At 30.2% G+C, this 24,528-nt stretch overlaps 1 protein-coding gene across 2 annotated transcripts; it reads left to right on the forward strand.

Moving 5' to 3' along the window:
- On the forward strand, window positions 1-22,697 carry LOC145316674 (transcription factor Sp9-like). 2 transcript variants are annotated; one of them, XM_080157343.1, is made up of 3 exons: window positions 1-393; window positions 18,557-18,854; window positions 20,948-22,697. In XM_080157343.1, the coding sequence occupies exons 1-3, from the start codon at window positions 175-177 to the stop codon at window positions 21,931-21,933; spliced, it is 1,503 nt and encodes a 500-aa protein (XP_080013469.1). In that variant the 5' UTR covers window positions 1-174; the 3' UTR covers window positions 21,934-22,697. The 2 variants fall into 2 exon arrangements, with proteins under 2 accessions (XP_080013469.1, XP_080013477.1); XM_080157351.1 differs by lacking the exon at window positions 1-393 and adding an exon at window positions 602-859.
- Window positions 22,698-24,528: the final 1,831 nt, after the last annotated feature.

A 24,528-nucleotide genomic window follows, 5' to 3' on the forward strand; every position in this document is an offset into this window, starting at 1 on the left:
AAGTTTGAGTGGCATATTGAAGCAGTTCTTATCAAACCCATTACAGACATAGACCATGCCCATACAGTGATTTTATACATACATACACACATATACATATTATAGAGTGACTTTTATACTATATTATATCTTTATATAATATAATCAAAATAAAAACGTATACATTTAATATATATGATCTATCCAGCAAGTTTTGCTATCTCCTGCGCTAACACCGCCACTCAGGGCGTAGGTTCCGCCGCAGCCGTTACAAACGCCGGTTTTCTACCAGCCACGGCGGCTGCCGGCAGCATGCTGGCTGAGCTGAACGCCGGCTACCACTCAGCCGCCAACAACTCGGCGGTATCCGGCGCCGCGGGAGCGGCCAACAATCTTCTGGAAAAAAGCAGCAGTGTAAGTTAATATTATATAGTTTGTCATATACCATAATTATCGTAATTCGCGGACAGTTACCCCCCGCCCCCCCCTTTTTAAATACTTTTGCCCCCTTTAATCGTCACGACAAGTGGAGGGGGGGGGGGGTCAACACCCCCTTCCCCCCGCGGAAAGTAAATGAAGGGGAACGGGGTATGGGTTGAAGGGGACGTGGTACTGATAGTTCAGTCCAGTGGTAGATACAAAACCATTAACATTTCTCATTCAATAAAACACACATACGTATATGTACAATAGTCAAAATATTAAATTAATAGTTTCAATTAATAACTTATATTATTAACAACAACATATGTATTAACATATGATGAACAAGTTAGAAAAGAACCAAATCATATGATTAGATATGAAGTTTAGTGCTAAATGAAACTGAAATAGAGCTTATACTTCGCTGGTAGATTCATATTTAATTATGATGACTAAGGTAAAAAAAATTTGCTGTTTTTCGGCATTAAAATAAATTTTTAAAGTATTATCAATAGGTAATATCTGCTTTGCATGGTTTAAACTTATAACCAACATAGCGTATAGAATTCTTAAAATATAAAAGTAAATTGGAACAGAACACTTATATTGGTGATAAGTATACCTAAATTTACTCTTTAGATTAATTAGGGAATTATTTATAGCTGGCTATTAGAATATAATAGGAGGACAGAACAATATAGAGCTATTGTAATCCAAGAATATAATTAATTTATAAACAACCTAAAGCCAAATTTAAAAGTTAAAAATTAATGAAATATTCTATTTAATGGAAAAAATGATATACCTAGCGGTATTTAAAAGTCAAGAATATGATTTAGATGTTTATTTTGATTAGGGTTCCTAATATATGTTTATAAGAAGCAGTAAAAGATATTTCAGCTTGCAATGATATTCCTCAATACACTTAGATTACGAGATATTAACACATAATCCTGTCTCCCTTTTATATTAATTTTAATCAAAACTTTTTTTTTTAAAGTTAAAGAATGACTTAAAGATATTCAAAAAAAGCCCACGATAAATAGGCCAAGCCCTTCTTTTCTTAAAAAGGAGATCCACTAAAGAAGAAGAAAAAAACATATCCTTCTTAATTTTTTCCTCCCTTTTCCCTTATTTTTCAAATATTGCAAAGTGAATATCTTAATCTTAATTCCTAAAATGGGGGGAAGGGAGATTTTATTGTCATATAAGATGATATTTAAAAGGGAAAGGGTTGAATTGGGTAATAGTGAACAGGGGTGTGGAGAGAGGGGTCCGATTAACATAAACTATCATGCAATCAATCTACTATCTACTCATAGACAAAATATTTCCCCCTTTTTAATAATATTCCACCATACCAACCCCTCACCCACTTCCCTTTTGCATAATTTAGATCTTCCTTATATGTTTCCTCAATTTTTTCTATCACCCAAATTTTTTTTTTAATAAAATTATTAAAATTTTCGACCTAAATATCTCACTTATGCTGTACTAATGGAATCAAAATTTTAAGAAAACAAGGATGACAACATCCATAAAAGAGATGCTCTAAAATCAGAAGCAGGACAAACAAACAATTATCTTTTAGAGTGTCAGAAATTAATAAGCAGAACATTAAACATTAAAGTCTGAACTAAATTGTACATAAATTTGTTGCAAAATTGTGCAAATATATGAAACAGTAAAAGGACATACTTTAATGTTTAGGGTTTGATTATATAGCTGCATTGCTCTGCTCATAATACTTTACCTTGTTGTCCTAAGAATCATTATTCCAAAAATCAGATGAATAGGATAATCATATCAAAAAATGTTAAAAAATCAGCTTGTATTAAATTGACGACTTTCTAGTAACGATTATAGTGTTGTTACGATTTCTAGATTGTACCTAACTGTTATAGGAAACATCATGCAAAATTTGAAATGATGTAAAAATGTAAAAAAAAACAATCTGGAGAATGAGATTTTTTGATAGACTTCGGCATTTGTTATAAAATTTTTCTTGAATGCAAAGTTGAAAATTTGCATTGTAAAATTTGTGTCTGTTGAAGCTGCAGTATGAACATGCACTTTATAGTATACTGCAAAAACTTAATTTAGATTCACTTTTAGTCTAAATCAGGGTTGATGGTATTGGACATTGGTTGTTTTAATACTAAATAAACATTTTTTTTTTATATTATCTATCTATTTGTATTACCACATAAAGTTTTGATATTGTCTTTTTATATATTTATTTTATTGGTAGTAATATTCCAGTATTCTTTTCTTTTTTACAAAAGAGTTAGACCAAATTAAATGACATTATTCTGAGAAGAAAAAAAGTACCAAAAAAAGGAATTTAACTTTTTTGGGGGTTTTCAGAGATTTGAATATTTGAAAATAACCATGAACAATAATATGCATTTTCGTTTAACTTAAATTCTTTATCCTAGAAATCGTTTTTACTTTTTCTTACTTTTTCATTTACAAATAATCTTCTTCTGTTTCTTGTTAAAAAGACAGATTTAAAATTTTGTCTCACTAATCAATGGATAATATTTTGAGAGGTAGTATTTTCATATTTCATCGTGTTAAAATTTCTAGTTAAAATTATATAAATTATCAATAGAGTGTGATACAGTATTTATTGTTGAGAAGTAGTAATTATCAGTGCGGGACAATTTTAGTTATTTTTGATTGGCAGTAATAGAGTACGTTTTTTCCTCTTTCTTTCAGGGATAAAGGATTAATATTTATTGCAATCAAATGCTTTGCTTTAAATCATTGAGAAATTAAAACCATTTTAAAAACTAGTTCTAACAGTGAAAGATGTATCTCAAGAAAAAAATATTTTTCCTCAACTTTTAAATGTCAGAATAATGTCAATATATAATATAAAACCTTTTTAAAAACTCGTGGAAGATATATCTCAAGAAAAATTATTTGCCTCAAATTTTGAAAAATAAAACAATGTAAAATGTTGGTAAAATGCTGTAAATGTTTCCAAGATTTTAATTGAATAAAGAATTTCTGGTAAATTGAAAATAATTGGTATAATTGTTGGGCTTTTCTAGTTGAATAACATTTCCCTTTATTTGTGATTGATATACATATTTATATTTTACTGAGGAGACATGAGAAATTAGACAAGTTTTTGGAAACCTGAAATTAGATCAACAGTCTACTATCAATTATTAAATCATGTTTTTAAAGTTATATCATATCACATTTTGTTTTATGACTAAAAATATTTTAATAAATACTCTTCAATTGCCACAATTACCCTTTTGGCGTATTTTTTTGCACAAGTATGTATCATTGTGCAAAGATGCGTAAGAGGTCATAAGTTAAGTTCAACTTCTTTTCCCCCCAATATTCAAATTTAATTTGGGAGGAAAATATTTTTTAATGTCACTCGCAAAACACTTCAATCTATTACAATCTTGAAAACAAGAAAGTGGACATCGTCCTCTCATTCGTTGGCTCCAAACTTTTATTAATTTTATTAAAACAACATTGATAGTTTCAAACTAGCAGTGTCCGAACTTTATAATCAAATATTTATTATCTGCAATAGGAATAATTTAGTTTTTCATCATTGGGGATATACATCAATTAATCAGCTATTGTCTAATCTTATACCTCAAGATCTTAGTTGAATATAGATATCTAAGCAAATAAAAAGTTAAGTTATTTTGTAGTTTAACCCCCTACTGCAAAAATGTTCATTTTTTACTGCTAATAAAGGTTGAGTCCATTTAATTAGTATATTTATAATTATATATTTTGTATATTTAGAATAGATGTAATTGTACCTATCCCCTTTTTAGGTTTGTCTATTTACAACATTCATAGGTTAATCCGGCATATTAAAGAGTTATAACTATATATTATGTTTTTATTATTTTATAATGTTATTTTTTTATGTAAAAATTATTCTCTTAAAGACAATTTCAAGACTTTTTTGACAAATTTTATTAGAAAATGATTATTAAAACAGGGAAGAAAAGCTTTTTTACAATTTTGTATGAATACCTTGGGTATAAATTGAATTTATTATGAGTTGGCAGGTTTAGACCAAGATGTCATGCAATATTACAGGCACAAGGATATGGCACCCCCCCAAAAAAAAACATTTGAATGTAACATTTCATCTAGTCAATGATTACATAAACTTTAGGGATAAACTTATTTTTTTTCTCTATTAATGTGGTAAAATAAGACGCAAAAAACACTTGTTTCAATATTAATTACTTCTCAATGAAGGAATAGTCATACACAAACCAAAATGACATATTTTAGAAGGAATGGAAAGGTTTTAATAAATTTATCAATTGCAACGTGAATTATGAAATTGATATCTAATTTTTTATCTAAAGAATATTGTTTCTAAACCGATTAATATCCGGTGAATTAGAACCGGTTCTCAGCCGTACTGAAAAATTATTTATAGCATCATAGGCGTCCAAGGGGGGGGGGGGGTAATGGGGCAAAATAGAAAATCTCTAACAAAAAAAAATTTTGCGCGCTTCGCGCGCATTTTTAATACTAGATTTTTGATAAAATTTAAATTATCCCCCCCAAAAATTTTACCCCGGGGGTAAATTTTGGGGGGGGTAAACAAATTTTACCCCTGCCAACAGATTTCAGGGGGGGTAATTACCCCCCCCAAGCAAATTTTACCCCCGGGGTAAAAATTTTGGGGGGGGTAAAAAAAAATTTGCGGCGCGCTTAGCGCGCCATTTTACATCCCCCAAAACCGAATTACCCCCCCCCTTAAAAAATTTTTACCCCCCCCAAAATAAAAAGCTTGGACGCCCCTGTATAGCATCGTCTTTTATCCATTTTTTACGAATATAAAAAAATACAATATGATCATTTTAATCTTATAAATGTACATTTTTATATCTGATGAAAGCTGTTTATAATATGATGCTATAGATAACTATTATGCACTTTTACACTTCTTTGGGTAGAAATTAAAGAAATTAGAATGATAATTTTTAAAGCTTATTTACGTATTTGGATGTAATGCTATTAGCTGGAACACATAGTTAATGTAAATATTTATAAATACATATAACTAAAAAGAGTTGCCCAAGTTAATGGTATGTTAAAAAAAACATTGACAATTTAAAACTCTGTTGCCAAAAAACAAGATAAGATGCAGAAAAAAGCATCTAGATTAGAAACCTAAATTGAGGGGTCTAAATTAGTAAAGATTAATCAGGAAGGGAGTGGATAAAGACGATTAAATTATTCAACAATTCTTTCGTCTCCCTGAAATTTCAAGTTATTAAAAGCAGAATTTCACATAAAATAATGTATGGGGGAGGGGGTAAAATAATTTTCCATTATCTTATCCCTGGTTCCATGAACCTAAATAGTTATATAGAAAAGTGGAAGGGGCAAGGGGGAGCTTTGAAATAGGGGTAAGAAAAATAAGTGCTTACATATTGAGGCCAACTTTAATGGCGTTTCATACTATATATGTATAAATACTATTAAATATATTAAGGCTTTGAGAAATTAACATATGTTTTTATGCAAAACTAAGGGTTTATTGATTTTTATTAGTAAGAGTTATTCAATTCAGCGCCAAGCAAAAATTATACATGTTCTAAAAAGATTGAAATTTTTTTTTCTAACAATTTTTATTTATTGGTTCAATAATTTATTTGTCTCGAAAAAATTTATAATAAAGAATTATTTTTCTAAAAAATGATTAAGGTGGAAATACAATACTTTTTTTAAAATTAATTTTTTCTTGAACTTAATTTCTATGGGCTAAAAACTTATAAATCTAAAATTTGTAATCATTTTATTTTATGTTTAAAAAAGTTTAATGACAGAACAAAAAAGAAAATTATTTTATATCAAAACTAAAATAACATCTAAAGTTTTCTTTGTTTCTTTCTTGGAATTTCTGACCTTTTGCACAATCTATCTGTTTACTGTCAAAACAACTTAGCCAATAAATATTAATTTGTTAAATTGATAAACATTTAAAGAGAAAATTGTATCAATTAAAGTTTTAATTGGAGTAGTTGTAGGTATTGATTTTCTGGTTTAATATATAGGCATTATAAATAGAGTTGCTATACTTCAAAACAATTGGATTGATTGATAGATAACAGGGAGTAGGGTTGTTCAAATTTTTTTACACTAAATAAATAAGTATTAAAGACTGTTACATTGAAGGTTTAATAGTTTAAATGAGAATATATTACATTCTTTTTCAAAAGACTTGTTCGCACTTTATTTTATACTAGAGGCTGCGCCCCCAGCATTCAGAGGCTTTGTATTCGAAGGGGTAGGAAATGGTAGAAAATATCCTAAAACTATACCAAGACTTAAATATAAAATATAGCCTAAAACAAACCCGAACCTATGGGCTGATTTGGAGAACTTAATAGGTTCAGTAGTTATTAAGATCTTAGCTTAGGCTACAGAAAAAATCCCTATTACTTTATATAATAGAATCAAAATTTTATTATCAAATAAAGCTATCCAAGTAAAAAATATCTAGAATAGGACACTGTAGCTGAAGCAAAATACCATTTAAAACATCCGGAGTTAATCCACTGTGTCTTGGAGCTATATCTTTATTTCCTTTTCATTTATTTGCCATTTTATGTGTCGTTCAAGTGACAATTTCACAGTTATAAGGTTTCAACAAAACAGGGACCAAGGGGATAAGTAAAGAAGATAAAAATAGAAATAAGTATTTAACTTATCTATATTGTACTACACCCACTATTTTCATCTTTTTGTGTGGGTAATTTTTTCTCTTTAAAGAATAATGGCAGCAATATAGTTCTAAACCTTTCCAGGATCTTTGCAAAGAACAAACATCTTCGTTCTCTTTGATCTGTTAAACAATTAGAGAATTTAAAAGTAACTTACTTATCCCTTTACACTGACGACAAGTCATAGAAACCTGTCACAGCATTTTTAGCTTGGAGGGGGAAAAAGAACAAATTAAAAACAAAACAATTAAGACAATTATTACAAGGAAAATATCATTTTATAATCTAATGCCAGTAATAAAGCTGGTGAAAATAAATATTTAACTAAAAAGTAAAATACTAAGGCTAAAAGTTTAACATCATTAGGTCTAGCACTTGATTTGAAATGATTTAATTTTCTTATTTAAAGTCTTTTTGATATAAAAAAATCTCCCAAAAAGTCAGCTAAAAAAGTTTGCGGCCACAGGCTAGGCCCCCAATTTACCAGATAAGGCAAAATAATTTTGAAATTACAGTATGTAAGTGCTGTATGATTTACTACAATTGCATATTAACCCCTGTTCTGTGTGTGTGTGTGTCCGTGCACGTGGGCGTGTGTGTGTGCAACACTAGTATATAAATATACACCAGAAAAGTGGCCGAGTTTTTAAAAATATAGTCTTCTCTTATTTTGAGAATATTGCTACAAGAGCTTTTAAATTAAATTCTTGATTATTGGTATAACAATATATTTATATGATAATAAAAAAAAACATTTAAGTGAAAATAATATTAAATTTCATTACATAATAGCTTTTTGAGAAAAAGGAATGAATTAAATTACTAAAATGTTAATTGATAAGTATTGTCTTTAAAAATTTGGACAATAAAAGAGGGAATGGTTTATAGCTAAGGCAGAGAAGGGGAATGGTTACACTATGTGTGGTTATGTGTTTGATTGTGTGTGTGTGTGAAGTATATTAGGCATGGCAGGTGAGTCGCGCTTAGCTAAGCTATGCCACTCTTCAACACAATGCCGCTGACAATTTTAAACACAATTTGGCGCCAATCGGCCGCCATTTTTACTTGACAAGAATTTAAGCTCTGGAGTAATAGACAGATAGAGGTGTTGGTGATTTTAGGCTCCTGTTACTTTTCTTCTGTGTAAGATTTTCTGTGTGTATGTGTTTTGTGTGTGGATCAATGCATGTTTGTGTGTACGTTTGTGTAATAAGCAAGAAAGGGCAATTTAAGACCTGATTTTCTGGAATTATCACTGATCAGTTCTGGAGGGTAAAAAGTCGGGGGTAGGTGTGTGCCCGAGAATAAAAAGTATGAGGGGGGGGGGGAGGGGGTAGAACAGGAAAAAGAATTGATTTCTTGCATCTGATAGAAACAAAAAACAGGGGGAGAAAAAAGTGTTGGAAGTTGGTGGTGAGATGAAATAAAAAGGTAAATATTTCCAATTAACCAATAAAATGGAATTACTACTACCCTGCATAAAAACATACACATAATAAGGGTGAAAATCAAGAGGAAAGTAATAGATGAACAATAGTAAAATTTTTCCAATAAAAAAAGATCTTTTGATACAGAGCAAATTTTATTTAATTTCCTAGTTTTGGTTGTCGAAGATTACTTTCGTGTAAACGACTAACTGTTGATGAATAGAAAACAGATGAATACGTAGGTATATCTATTTCTGTGAGAGATGTGCCAATATATCTTAGACGACTGATATACCTACTTCCCACTTTAGTTAAAGGTGAATATTTTTGCAAATTTTTTCATTTGCTTTTCCTTTCTATCCTTGGTCCAAGGGGATAAAAAAAATTTCCGGGGGTAGAATCACAGAAAGTGTGGATTCTTGGAACCTTGTGGAAAAACACTTCAACACTCAGTAGACCTGCAAAAACATCAATTAGCAAGGGAAATTATTTTTTTTTTTCATTTGAAGGTTTAAAAGTTTTACATGTGTACATGAAAAAAATTAAATTTGAAGTAACTTTTAAAAGTCTTATAAAACAGGAAAAAAATATGCTTTAACTATATTGCAAGAAAACAATATAAACAGTTATTTTGATATTATTGATGACAAGGGATATGACAATAGACGATAAATTGATATACATTTGCAATTATGATAAACAAGATTACCCCTTCTGTTGATTAAAATTATTGGTAGACAAGTTTGGAAATAACCAATTAAAATTTAGTAAAAGGTGCCCAATTTTTTTGAGCTAAGGAATAAAAGTACGTGGTTAGTGAAATTTACATTTTTAAGTCCCCTCCATCCCTTTTAGAATTTAAGAAAGATTTTAGCAATTCTATTACTTTAAATTAAGGCCTAAGAAAATAATTTTCAGTTGTTCTTAATTGTTCCCGATATTGTTAAGATCAAGTTAAGCTTCACATTTCATAATTATTTTAGAAAATTTTTTTAATACAAAAGATTTTAGAAAATAGATAACTTTATTCAATAAGTCGAGTAAGTAATTTGCTCCATTTTAGTCCACGAGATAAATGTTCTCTTTTGTTGATATGCTTATGTCAAAATTATTAACTATTTGTGTAGAGAATATACACATTGTTTTAATAATGTTTTTTTTTTCATTGCAGAAAAAGTTTAGTTTGCTTCTCTTTATTGTCAAAAAAGATATCACTCTAATAAATTTAATTGGACAATAGAAGGTTATCCTACAAAAATTTGTCAAATGTAAAACTCTAAAATTGTGTGTAGCCTGATCAGGCCCAATTATATTAGTCTCTCTCTTTAATGACAGGAACATTTACCCTAAAAAAGAATTTAAAAACTTGTTAATTAGACTTCTATTTGTCTGTTAAAAGGAAAGCTAGCATCACATCAAAAGTAGACTATAGTCAAAGTCAATGTTAGTTTTGTCGTTATGAATTTAAGATTATTAAGCAAAATATTGGAATATTGGAATTTTATGCATACAAGGTTTTTGCATAGGTTTTGATGGTGGTCTTCATCAATTATTTCAGAATACTTATCTGTAAAAATGTTAGAAATTTTAGTAACAAAATAGGTAGAAAATAGCTGAGTGGCTTCCTTTAAATATGAAAACACTATTTCCTTCCATTTCAGGGCTACCAACCAAAACGTTTTAATAAAAAAGTTGCCTTTGATTAAATAAATAAGGTCCATTAGTTTTTTAAGAACATACCAAAAAGTCGAGGTATAATATGATTTTTTTAGGTTAGCTTGCCATTATATTGATTATTAAAAAAACTAAAAAATAGATTTGGGGCTTTTGAAAGGATTGATTTTGCTCCACCCTCCTCTTCTTACAACATATCAGATACTTTGTTGTACTGTTTATCTCTCCAAACATTCACTATGGCGAAATAAATTTTAATATAGATTTGAATCTACCTTTTTTTACTTGCCCTTATTTTGAATTTTAATGCTTTTGCTTAATTTAATATATGAGGTATTAACCTTAAGTTTACTTTTGATTTTTTTTATTTGATTTATTTTTTTGTCCTTCGTCAACCCTGACTTGTATGTGATCTAATGAGCCAAATATAGCGAAGATAATTGGGAGAAACGGGAATCATTTCAATTTCTGCCTAATTTTATAATTCACTCACTAGAAAATTTTCTGTTTTTGCTAGATTTCTTTTTTATTTAATTTGTCAATTATCTTTTAATTTGTGGCTGAGGTAAATTTAGCTCTAACGCAATTTTATTAAAGTTTAATGATGTAGGAAAAACAATTTTTCCACCAACTTTACTGTTAGGTCAAAATTGTACAACAGTTCGTTACAGAATATTATGTAGTAAAACTTATTTTTATAATGAAACAAAATATGTCGTTTTTAGTAAAAACATTTATAATGACAATTTGAATGCCATTAAAATCTTCCATTATTGCATATTGGAAAGGATTCCCATAATCAAACAAAACTATGTTGTGACTGCATTTATGTATTTTGTAGTTCACCAAATTAATTTCAAAGATATATACTACTTAAATAATGTTCTATCAATGTTATCCGCATAATATGACTTTCTAAATGAAATTGATCAGTATATAGAATCTTCATAGTGTGGAGTTGATAATAGGAAAATTGTAATTTTAGGTTATACATTAAAAGCACAAAGTACATGTTGTACAAAGCGTTTAAAATGATTTTCCATACCTTTGATACCTAAAGCTATGCAGCGGTACTTTGACTTAATTAATGAGTGAGAAGCAAAGAGAAATATTGTAGAAAGCAAACAAATGAAAACCAAAATGATAGAAATATGAACTAATAACAGGGTGGCAGAGAACTCACAAACCAATTTGCAATGTTTACTTAAAGGGTTATGCAGCCTGAGAAGGAGGGGGGGATAATTATAAAATGAATGGGTGCGCTACAATTAACCACAAAAATATTAAATAAGGGGGTTACAAACCATAGAAGTCCCCCCCTCCCCCCACCCCTCCCTTAATTGGTTTAGAGAAGAAGGGGTATATTTTGTTTTAGGGTTGTTTATTATGGAATAATTGGGAGAGGCGAGGGGGTGTACTAACCACCCTTGCCATGTTATTCAGCAATGTTGTCATTTCTGTGGTGAAAAATTATCGATTAATTACTGGGCATACCGGAACCCTTTGCTTCATACCCTGTAATAAAACATCTGACCACAGAACACGGTAATTCATAGTTATTGCCCCCCCCCCAAACTCCATAATATGAATGATTTACCCTACACCCTTAAATGGAATATTATTGCAAATTTGTTTTTATGTTTGTTTCTCTTTTATGCCGGCTGATGCCAGACTTTCAACATTTCTAGAAAAATATAATTACAATAATCACTGAGCAGTTTATGTATCATAAATTTTTCTTATGTGCTGTGTTATACTTTACTAATCAAGTTTAGGAATCGCCAATTACAAATGTTCCCTTTTAGAATACTAAACTATAATTTTGGTTATTTGGCATAACTCAAGCATAACTTCAAATAGTTCGATTTCTAAACATTTATTGATTATTTTATGATATATCATTAAAGGTTATAGAAAGATTTAGTTAGATATTAAAGCAAATATTGTGTGATTAATATTTTAAAACAAACATTCTTGAAAATGATCTGAAAGTTTAAAGTTAAGGTTTCTTCTTTATTTTCTGTCTATTATGATGTGTTTAATGTTTATATCATAGTTTTATATGAATTGAAAACATGAATTTTGGAGTCAAAAATAGAGAATCACAGAACCTTGGCTTGATTTTATTTTTTTCTATTTAGTGTTTGAACTTATTTCTGTGACTAATTTGTGTTTCTAAGATCTCCTCAAAAATAAGCAGTAAATTTTTAAAAAAGCGCGAAAATGTATTTTTTTTGAACATATGCTTTAATGTATTATGTATCACAGGAATAATGACCTAAGAAGGCAATAATGGAAAACTACATGCTAGAAAATAATTTCAATTTATTCATATTGGCCCCATAGACGTACAAAATCTTTACAAAATAATTTCAAGATTGCTATATTTCTAAAGTTCCTATATTAAAGTTTTGCTCATACTGTATAAATACTTATTGACATTGTCTTGTTTGTTTGAAAAAGGCAGAATTAACAAAGTTGACCTCAATGATTAGTTGATACTATAATATCACACTACAATTTATACCTGAAAATTTAGTTTCTGTGTTGTGAATTTTATGGGTAGATTGTCTGTAGGCGTCAACTCTAGTTGAGTTGGTTAAAGATTAGTAATTAGGCGCTCTGCAAAGGTGACCGCTCAATAATTAACAATTATCGCCGATACCTTATCTAATTTATTTTACCGCCATCCTTTCTTTTCTGAGATTTGGGTTTATTTTACATATGTGTCCTAAAGTCCATTTTTGCTCTATCATCACAGGCCAAAAGCAGTGTTCCCTGGTCAATAATTCTTATGTAATATTAAATTGAAAAGAACAACTGTTTTATTAAAGAATTTTTACATCGTCTAATATAGGTTTTATTGTAACAAGTATGGCAAAATCCACAAAACAGCAAAATGAGTTTTCAGTAAAATCATATAAAAAACCTAAAAATTTTATTCCAATTTCATATTTAAACATAAATAGAACCAGCTGAAATTAAGTGATGTTTTAAAATAATATAAAAAAACTTAGAATTATGGTATAGCCAACAAGCGAAATAAATCAAAAATAATATTTGAGGGCTGTATTACGTCTGTATTACGAATATCTGAACTTGGTTTCAATGTAACATTCGGACAACACATATGTATAGAATAGTTACTTTTCTCTAAACGAATATAAAAATAGTATAAACCACATTCCTTGTAAAAGATTTAGATAATGTGTTGCCCTTAAATTATCTTACAATGCCGGTTCAAACATTACAAGGATGTAATAGCCCTTGTAGTTTCTTTACTTCCCTTTGTTAACACAATTAATAGGTTCATTTATCCTACACATATTCAAACAAAGGTTTTTGAGAAGGTGTATTAATCTTTTAAAAATTGGTTAGTTTTAAGGTTGATTACACTATCATGCCTCTAACTTATCTGCCAATCAAAATTAACAAAGTAAGGAACATTAAGCTGTTCTGTCTGTTGGTAAGTTCTTCAACATAGAGAAAAAACAAGTAGAATATGAAGAAAAAATCAATTTGTATTAATTTCTAAATATTTTAATGACAATAGCATGAACTAAATAGTTTTTTAATCGCATTATTTTGTATTTAGGCTTCTGGCACACTGCATACATTATCATTTTACGGTCGAAATAGGTGAAAAAATAATATTTCATAAAAAGATTGAATTTATCAAATATTTGATATTCTCAGTGAAGAATACTGGTGCAAAAACCAATTCTGCCTTTATGTAATATGTATACCTAAAATCAAGGCAAAAAAGACTGTTAAACCGAAAATGGGCCCTAAACAAGCTTTTTAAAAACGTAATGTAAATGCTTTTTTAAGGTTTATAACTGGTAAGGATTGTGCTCCACATTTTTTATAAGGTACACTTATGGGAATAATCAATTCTAATTGTTAATATAGCATAAAATTCTTAAAAGTGTAGAAAAGTTTAAGGCAAACTTATTTACTTTTACTTATTCTTTTATCTCTGCAACAGATAAAGTTTTTCCGCAATACAAATAGAATTAAGGCTTATTATAGTCAATAAATCATCTTTATTTATTATTCGGATATTGCAATTCATGTGGGTTAGCCGAACAGAATTTATTTGCAATTGCATTTTTTATTAATAGTTATTTTAATTGATTTTATCTCTTTTAATTTTCACTCTTTTTTTCCCCTTTTCTCATTTTCTTTTTCTTTCTCTTTTTCATTCTTTTTTCTATTTAATTTGGCGTTGAAACCTCTATTTACAGAAGACAAAATAATATAATGCAATAAAATTTATTTTTAATTTCTGTAAAAAAGTTGTGAATGATTTAACACTTTGTATTAATAGCAATTTAATTTTTTGTTGTGTATATCTAGGTGGTAATTTGATAATATGGAATAAAGGGTTGGGGAAAACAACACAACATTGTATCATGTAAGTTAAGGTTAATTAAAGAAACTTGGTATCGGATAAAATATTTAAATTATAGTTCTAAATAACATAAAAAGATTCAGTCATACTTGTAGTTTTACTAAACCCTTCAAATTAAAATCGAATTATAGTAAACTCTTTATTCCTGAATTCAAAAATAAATATATAAATTCAAGCCGCCCTTTTCTAACAAGTAAAAACTATTTGATGAAAATTTATTATTTAAAAATTTTAAAACAAAAAATCATACACAAACAAAATTTGCTTTTTTCCGTTATCATTTTTTAAATATTATTATTTTCAAAACATTTTATTACGTGCTTAAGGAAAAATTATTAAACAATACCAAAGCCAACCTAAAATGAATTTATAAATATTGTTGATATTGAATAATTTTGTGGCTGATATTGAATAAATTTTGAAACATTATCTGTCTTTGTATGTCCCCTAGATGCTCCTCTGCATTGATATAACTTTAGCCTAAAACCAAAATTTTATGTTTTTGTAAAACTACAAAAAAAGCTAGAAGAATGTCATTGAAACGAAATTGGCGTAGGGTTTTAATAATTCAAAGCATTTCTCTACTCGTACCATTATCATCACGAGATTTACATAGTTTAACATTGGTTCTAACATCTAAAATAACTAACAGACATGCTTTTCCTTCATTCTACATTTTCTGTTTTAACAAAACTCTGGTATCTGTCAAGTTGTTGTCTCTTGACTGGTCTACATCTGTCTAATATATGTAAAGGAGGAGAGGGATAAATAGTCAGAGAAATACAAGCAGGGCAAAGATTACTGTCCAACGAAGCAGCTTATACGCTTATGACGCCATACGATACAAATGACCAATGATAGGCCATTATACATATAACAATTGGTCAATTAAAATATATACTGGCCTATTATTGGTCATTTGTATTTTATTTAGTAAATTTTTATTAGACACTATAAGCTGATTCGTGTCAAACTCGTTTAAATTGAGAATTTATCAATAAAAGAATAAAAAAAATTCTTTCTTTTCTTCAACTTTTTCTATTTTTTAAAAATTATCCTTGTCTGCTTTAGTGTACAGCTTGATTTACAGAAAATGTTTCCCTATTCTTGCGGTTGTGATATTGTGACCTGTCACTCAAATTTGGAATTTGTGAAACGCCAATGACATCATATGTATATCATATATCTAGTTGACCTAAAATAATTATAGCCTACAAAATTTATGATGCAGTGGTCATTAAAATTTATTCTAAAATCTAAATTTAGTTTGGGAGGATTTAGAAGTAATACCTGCATTTAGGTATAAATTTTGGAAGATTTTTAAAATGAAATTACTTTTTGTTTACATTGTTTTTTTTTCATGGTATAAATAATATGAATATTTAAAATTTTTATTTTTTAACGCCTAAAATCTGATTTGTAGTTGGGTTATCCAGATTCCAGATAATTATTTAAACATGGCTAAGGCCCCTTTAAATCCCTCTTGCTATTGGGTGGGCTATGCTAAAAAATGCTGAAATATGCTGATGACATGAACATAAAATACTTAAACTAATTCTCGAATAAAGGGCATGAAAAATAACTTAATGGATTTTAAATTTTTTTTTGCTAATTTTTCAGGTTCTTATTGAGTTTAAAGCAAATTTCAGATGTACCTCCAACATATAAAAAATAATAGTCCTATATAATTTGGATTTATTTCTTTGTTTATAGCAAAATAGTATGTGTACAATAAATGCAAAAATCAAAATTTCATATAACTGATTTCATACAGTCTAAGATATCGTTAACAAAATAATTATTCTTTTATTGAAATATCATAACCAACATTAGAAATATTCCATTATCCCTGATCTAATTCGATAATTTTTGCAAAAAATTGCAAAATATGTAGAATTTTGTGGCACGGCTCAGAATACATTCTTCTCTTAATGTTCATGCACAAACAATTAACCCTAAGACACCATTCAATGTTTAAAAACGTTTAAAAGGTGTATTTAGATTTTTACCTCCCATATATGAAATGTTTTATAGAGAATCTCACTTTGATTTAGAACTGTACAAAAATACTATAAGCATAAGTTAGAATCATAAAAAGATGTGTTTATATTTTTACACCAAATATAGGTTTACCTACCTCATTAATTGATTCAACAAAAAAAATACAATTATGTTGCTTTAATAGTTAAAAGATTTGCGAATATCTAAAATTCTCTTATGGAAAGCTTTGTACATAAAAACAAATTCTAGACAACTCTGCTTAAGATACGCGACTCTATAATCAATTTCATATCTGTTTGTGAGAGTGTATCTCTCCTCTTAGTTTGATATGAAATGTGTTTACGAGGTTTTAAACCGTTTATACACCCATAATTTCTTATACACCCTATATTATTTTATCATTAGTTACCGACTTAAAAGTTGTTGTAAAAAAGCTTAAATTATAATATTCAAAACTATCTTATGTTTATACTATAGTAATAAGATATTTACGTGTGTTATCCAAATGTTATTTATGATACCTTTAACTTTTTTAACTGATGGGCATATGGACGCTTTACACCGCAATCATAGGGCTTAGGGCTGACAACCCTATCCCAAATCCATAAAAAGCCACATTGTTACAGAAACACTGACAAATTGTCAGCGGCCTATGCTCCCCCTGTGGAGTGAAAAGGGCTTGTTACTGTTACTTAACTTTTTTTTTAACCTATCTATCTCTGTCTCTGAAATTGAACTATTATTAAATTATAATTATCTAATATGGCAATTCATCTGATTTGAAAGTTGGAATTTAACCTTCCCCAAAGTCTTAAATATCAAACATAAATAGTCATATTATAAAATTTTATTGTATCATTTGATTTCAAATCATTATCTTTCTTTTTTGTAAGTATTACCTTAAATAATTCAAAATCTTTTTATCTATCAGTAGTTAAGGGGGTGGGGGGCAGGAATAAGGTATAACCAACAAGGAACACAGTAATAGTGTCTGACTGATTATGACGTAACAAAAAAAAATTAGCCAATAAGAGGCCGTTATTGACCAATGGTAAAATTTATAGTGGCCTCTCATTGGTTAATTTCTTTTGTTACGTCATAATCAGTCAGACACTATTACTGTGTTCCCAACAAGCAAAATAAATCTAAAATAATATTTGGGGGGCAAATGGAGAGGTCGTCAATTTAACGATGTGTTGCCCCCCAACGACAGCTGAAAAACACGTATAGGTTTCGTGATTTTCTTCCGAATTAATTTCATTATTGGTATGAGCTGGGTGGGGGGAGTTATAGTATTTGTTATTTAAACTGATAGGGTTAATCAGAGCAACCAATACACCCTTTCCCCCTCCCTTTAATTTAAAGCCTATATTTAATGGGCTAGCCTGGGACCGTCCCTAAGCCCATGTGTCCGCCCGTTAAGTATTGCTTTCCCTTATTTAATGCATATAATTTGTACCAACTATACCCCATTGCCTATCCGCCCCGTCCCCTTTAAATTTTGGGTTAAAAGTAGAAATTATCTGAAAAAGCCAATAGTTCACCAATAGAAGGTTACCGCCCATTTTTCTGTATTCAAGTACACTAAGCCATACCGTACCACCCCTTTTTAAACTTTACAACCTCTTCCCCTTAACTTAATGATTTTAAGTAAAGCGCAGAATAGAGACAATGATTGATAAAAATCAAAAATCAACAATAAAGTTATTTTTTATATCAAGTTTTACAAAGATTTGTGTTTTTTGCCCAATTATTTTTTTGGGAAAAAAAGCATTCTTTATTTTCGCATAAACATTATTTTGTTATTACGGTTGTTATTCGTGCAACCTTAAGAAAACACTTCCATGTTCCTATCCCTGTTTTAAGTGCGCAAGGGTTGTAATTAAGAAATTGTTTTGTTGCAGGAGTATCCTGGTCTGCGCGGGACCCCCCTGGCCATGTTGGCCGCACAGTGTAACAAACTCTCCAGCATGTCCCCGCCCCCTCTGGCAGACGCGGCCGTCGGCAAGGGATTCCACCCCTGGAAGAAATGTGAGCCGGGAGACAACAGTTCTTCTGAATCCAGTGGGAATCAACGTCCCTCAAGTGTGTCGACAGGACAGTTGCCAGGAAGTGCATCTTCGCCAGTGACGTCATTTTCTGGAGGATCCTCTAATAGTAATAATAATCAACAACAATCAACTTCATCCAGTCCTAGCTACAGTAAGTTAATAATTCATTTTAATAAAATAACAAACGCTTTGATTATTTATTTTGAGAAAAAAGTTTTAAATGAGTTTAAATATTATACTTAAGTTTATTTAAGAATTTAAGATCTTATTATATTATTTATTTTCCCAGGAAAATTTGCAAAATCTTCCAAATTTTGTTCCCCGCATTTGTGTGCTAATAATATTCCCTAATTATATTCAGTTGACTTATCTTGAATACACCTCTATCTATTTTATTAGTTAATCAATTATATTCACACAACCATTTAACTTTCCTTTCTTTAGTCACAATTCTTATATTTTCACAGTAAATAGTCTCCCTTGGCTAAAAGTTAGCTTTGAAAAATGTAATAATTTTTTGTTGGTGAAATCGCCATTTGTAATTTGCACAACGTATTAACAATTTATTCTCATATTAACAAGAAAATGAAAAAAGAAATAAAATGCAAATATTTTATTTAAAGAATTTGAAAGATTTTGATTGAAGTAAGAATTTTGTGCCGATATAGAGTTATCTAAAAATCTGAAACTCTCACCTAATACATTTTTAAAATTTTTTTATTTTCTGCATTTTGTGAGTTTAAAAAAGCATAAATGAGATGCATTATTGAATACAGATAAATCATTTTTTTTCGTAAGTTTTAGAATCAGTCATCATGATAGAAAATAAATATTAATTTCTGATCACATTTTGGTCGCATTTTGTTCAAATTTATGGTTAACTTTTTGTTAGAAAATAATAATGAGTTGATTACAATATTTGAACAGTTTCAAAGCTTAAATTATGATATTTGATCAATTTTAAATTATATTCTTTATCATTTAAATATGTGGAAAAAGCTTGTAGGAATTCATCATAAACATGAATTAAGTTATGAAATAATGAAAAAGTTAAAATTTATTAAACATGTAGATATGAAATTTGAATAAAATTACATGTATATTTTGTAGCTGCCATGTATTAAGATAATTCTATGCTAAAACTTAAATCTAAGATTTTGAATATTACTCTGAATAAGAAATATTTTAGGGAAGCAATAAATTTAGATTATGACTAATTTTAAAAATTAATTTTCCAAATTCATAACCTTAAAAAATGACTTTTTTCAAACCTCTCCTTTATAATCTTTTAATCAGGGACTTGGGTGAGGGGGGGGGGGTTGTCGATACCCCCTCTGAGAAAATAAATTTAAGCGAACTGTCATTCCACTTTTTCCTATCCAGATTACATTCACTCAAAAATTCTTTTTACTTTGCCTAATTTTATACATTATTTTTATTTCGTGAATATTTATCAAAACCCCTAAAAAAATTAAGTAGGGGCCCATCAAATCTTTTTTCCCTCCCTCCCCACTTTCTGCCACCACCACCAGCAACCACGTTTTTCCTCCAATTTCCAAATTTTTACCATTTTGGCAAGATCTCTGCCATTAAATATATTATCCCATTATTGTTCTACTCTGATCTTGCAAGTTCAGACGTTTATGGACATGCAACCCTTACTGTGTCAGACGATTTAATCAGAGCTTTTAACAGCGCAGCTACTCTAGTCTCATTAGAATGGTTTTTTTGGTCGTTGCTTGTCTCAGTTACTTGACATAGTAATTATTCTCTTCCTTTTATTTTTATATATGTAAAATTAAAAATTATTTAATGTTTTCAATGTGGTATGAATACTTTTTTCTTTCACTTTCCAGACAGTCAATCAAACGCAATAGGGCCTTATCAATGCGATACTCTACAATTAAAAAAATTGTATTATTTCCTACGTAAGAAATATATTTCATTTATTCTTTCCCATTGTTAAAATAAACTCTTTCTCTTTTAGCTTGTGTTGGACGTTATCATACTTGTTTATGTTGATATTCTAGAAACGCAAGTACCAATTAAGGAATAATAGCAGGCCTAAACTTTGTTCTCTTCGCATACTAAGAACTTAAGACTTGCGCAGGTCATTTTCTTGTAAGGACCATACAAAATTTACTTATTATTATTACAATTTATGGAAATAAGCAATTCTCAATAATTATAGATTGAAATGTATGTATAAATTTTAACGTTTGTTAATTTTCTTATTTTTTTCAGGTACAGGCTTATATCCATTTTCAAGCGGGAGTACCAGCATACACAGCGATACCTCCGCAATCAACACCTCCTCCATCATAGGCAAGGTAGACCCCGGGGCAGCGGCCGCCACCAGCGCCGCACATTTGCAGAGCATGCAGAGTATGTACACGCGGATGGCGGGAGTGAACCCGTACGAGTCCTGGCCGTTCAACATGGCGGCCGCAGGAGCTTCACATATCAAGAGTGAGGTGACCAACAGCCTGCAAAGCCCGGGCTCCTGGTGGGACATGCACACACAGGCGGCTGCCGGCAGCTGGTTGGATGCTGCAACTAGTGCGGCCGCCGGACTGGGCAGCATGCACGCCTCACAGATGGCCAACTATTCAGACTACAGTGCCGCCTCTGCCTTAGGCCTTGCAGCCGTCACCGGCAACGGTTTGTTAGGCTCTGCACAGACTGCCTCGTTTTTTGGCCAAACCGCAGCTGCATCACAGTTCAGCTTGGGTCAACCGTCCACCCCCACCTCCCCCAGGTCCCAGAGACGATACACAGGTCGTGCCGTCTGCGACTGCCCCAACTGTACAGAGGCTGAACGTCTTGGTCCGGCCGGCGCCCACCTACGTAAAAAGAATCTCCATAATTGTCATATTCCTGGGTGTGGAAAAGTATACGGCAAAACCTCACATTTAAAGGCTCATTTGAGATGGCACACCGGGGAGCGGCCATTTGTGTGCAACTGGCTGTTCTGCGGGAAGCGTTTCACCAGGTCAGATGAGCTTCAGCGCCACTTGAGAACACACACAGGAGAAAAGAAATTTGCCTGCCCGACATGCAACAAACGATTCATGCGGTCCGACCATTTGGCCAAGCATGCGAAAACCCACACCGAAGGCGGCAAAAGTGATTCTGATTCTGAAAATAGTCGCAGCCAGGAGAGTCCTATTGGCTCCCTGCATAATCCCACAAGTCCACACAATCATATTTCCTCCCCAGGACCAGTGTAGTAAAATTATATCTAGATTTTTAAAATATTTTATTATGACTATAAACTATTATGTAATCTAAATCCAAAAAAATTGATGAAAAAGCATTTATTGTCGAAAAAAGTGAAAAAATTTCACCAAACAAAAACAAGTCAAAGTGTAAGCATAGAAATCTAACCACGGTGCCTTGAAAATGAATAAAAATGTAAAACAAATCAGTCCATAGGCTGTGAACAGAACATATTAACCGCAAATCTGTCCGCTAGAAACCTTCTAGCCGCCTATACACAAAACGTGAAGATTTTTGCGGTCTTTGCAAACAATTTCGTTTTTTTAAATCCCTGAAAAAAATGTGATGTTATAAAAAAATCAGGGAATGAAAATGAACAAATTTAATTACAGTATTTTAGTATTTAAAAACACTTGAAACATTCAGACTGTTATAAAATCCTTTTTTCTAAAACTGTTTTTGCACGTCTTTTGATATATTTAGTGCTCACTATTAACCATATGTACGATAAAAGCTCATTGTATTGTACGTCTATAACGTACAGCTTTTGTTAGTACATAATCAATGCATATCCAACGAAAAATAAATCAGCAATATATCTAATTAATTACTCTTTTTTATCAGTTTACTTGTCAGTGGGCAAAATTTTTAATTATTTTGGATTTTATTTCTAAGAAAATTTATGTTTTTTTTTACAATTAAAAAGTTTCGTTAAGGAATGATTTACATTTGGTAATAATTATATTCTATTTGGAATAAATATTTGAATTATAAATATGTTTACTTTTATTTTGTTAGCGAATCTTAATGAAAACAAGGATGACAACAACATCTCTAATAGAGAAGCTTAACAAATTATTTTAAACTTTTCTTGGTTTGTAATATATCTTTTAAAAATATATGTCTGTGTTAGATAAAAAAAAACTATATTCATTTGTAACCCTGCCAAGAACAGTAAGACACACAAAGACTTCCTGGCATTTATTCCTTCAGGAGTAAAGGGGTCTTCAGTCGATAGGTTGGTAGAATGAAATTGGAGAATTTTTTTGCTGGTTTTAAAACTACAAATAAGTACTGTGCTGATAATTTGTTATATTTTTTTTCTAGTAAATAAATTTTTAAAAATTTATTTAGAAGGTGCATTAAATATACTGTACAAAATTAAGACTTTAATCAGCCTGTTATGTGCAATTCTGTTGGATTAATATTATACTTATATGGGCATCCATTTAACAAAAGAGCCATTAAATAGGTTAGGCTAAGTTGTGTTGTTTTGATTTAGTCGATTTGTGCCTCATACAGTAGTTAGGATAACACACTGTCTAAGACCCCTGCAGGGGCTAGGGGCTTTGTTTCTATCCTGTATGAGGCTAAGTTGTATTCTTTAGGGTTTGATATAATAAACTTGAATTTGCCTTACACAGTATTTGGGATAACACAAGGTCTACGACGCCTGCAGGGGCTAGGGGCTTGGTTGCTATCCTGTATAAGTGAAATTTCAATTGAAACTGTTTTAGAAAAGGGTTTAGGACAGTTTTATTTACCCTTTTATCTCTGATATTGTTCTAAAAGTCATTTCCATATCAATTTATCTTATTTATTTTCCCTCATAACCCACTACCTCCTACATGCTTCATTTCTTTACACGCTTTACAAATATGGTAGATTATTTTTCCCCGCAAGTTTTACACTTTTGAAATATTTTATATAAATTCAAAGTATCATATTATAAACTATTTCGTTGAAAAAGTGATGACATTGAGGCGATTTTATTTAAAATTAAATTGATTATTAATTTATGTTGAAGGTACGTGTCTTTCTTCAAAATATTGGATATTTTCTTTGGTTACAAACTCGTACTAACATGATAACTGTGAACAATTTAAAACATTTCAAAACTGTGTCTGATAATAATATTAAAAAAAAACTCTTTTGTGGAATTGATTGTACACCCATAAAACATTGTACAGAAAAAATCAGTTATTTTTGCTCTGTTATTTGTAGTTTTTTTTTGTAGGAAAGATAATCTGTGTTTTTAATTTTTAGTTTTATATTATACAGTTTTTACACATGTTTCTAGTTCTTATTGACAAAAGACACATAAACATTATACTAATTAGAATATTTTGAAATAACAAAAAATAACTAATAAAAAGATCACCTTAAATATATTACTTTTTATCTAAACGCAAAATAAATACGAAAAGCAGTGCATAAAGAGAAAGAATAAGGGGGAAAGAAATAAGTAACATTGTATTCAGAAGGTCAAAACGGTAGTTTATAGGTTGTTTAGCAACTCAAAAAGTATAATTTAACTCAAAACAAAAAATCACCTATAATATTTCCCCAGAGGTAATAATTTCTTGTGTATTGAATTATTTATTTTCCCTAGATACTTGAGGTGTTTAATGATGATTTGTCAGCTTCTCTCACTTCTCATTAGTTGCGGGGATATGAGCCCAGCACAAACAAAACCATAGTTCCCAATGGTTCTCAGGAAGGGACTTGGAGAATTTACCTACAAAAGAAATTAATCTTTTTATTTAGCTTAACTTATCTTTCCAATTGTACTTTCCAGTAAGAAAAACTTCTTGTCTATGATTTCC

This window comes from Acartia tonsa, chromosome 1, assembly GCF_053477335.1.
Source record: "Acartia tonsa isolate MP-2025a chromosome 1, ASM5347733v1, whole genome shotgun sequence".
Lineage (NCBI taxonomy): Eukaryota > Metazoa > Arthropoda > Copepoda > Calanoida > Acartiidae > Acartia > Acartia tonsa.

What these genes read in the sequence shown, in the direction of transcription:
- LOC145316674 (XM_080157343.1), top strand. Translation starts at nt 175, where the DNA reads ATGATCTATCCAGCAAGTTTTGCTATCTCCTGCGCTAACACCGCCACT. An exon ending in TTCTGGAAAAAAGCAGCAGT is followed by an intron (nt 394 to 18,556) that starts GTAAGTTAATAT and finishes GTTTTGTTGCAG; the next exon opens with GAGTATCCTGGTCTGCGCGG. An exon ending in TTCATCCAGTCCTAGCTACA is followed by an intron (nt 18,855 to 20,947) that starts GTAAGTTAATAA and finishes TATTTTTTTCAG; the next exon opens with GTACAGGCTTATATCCATTT.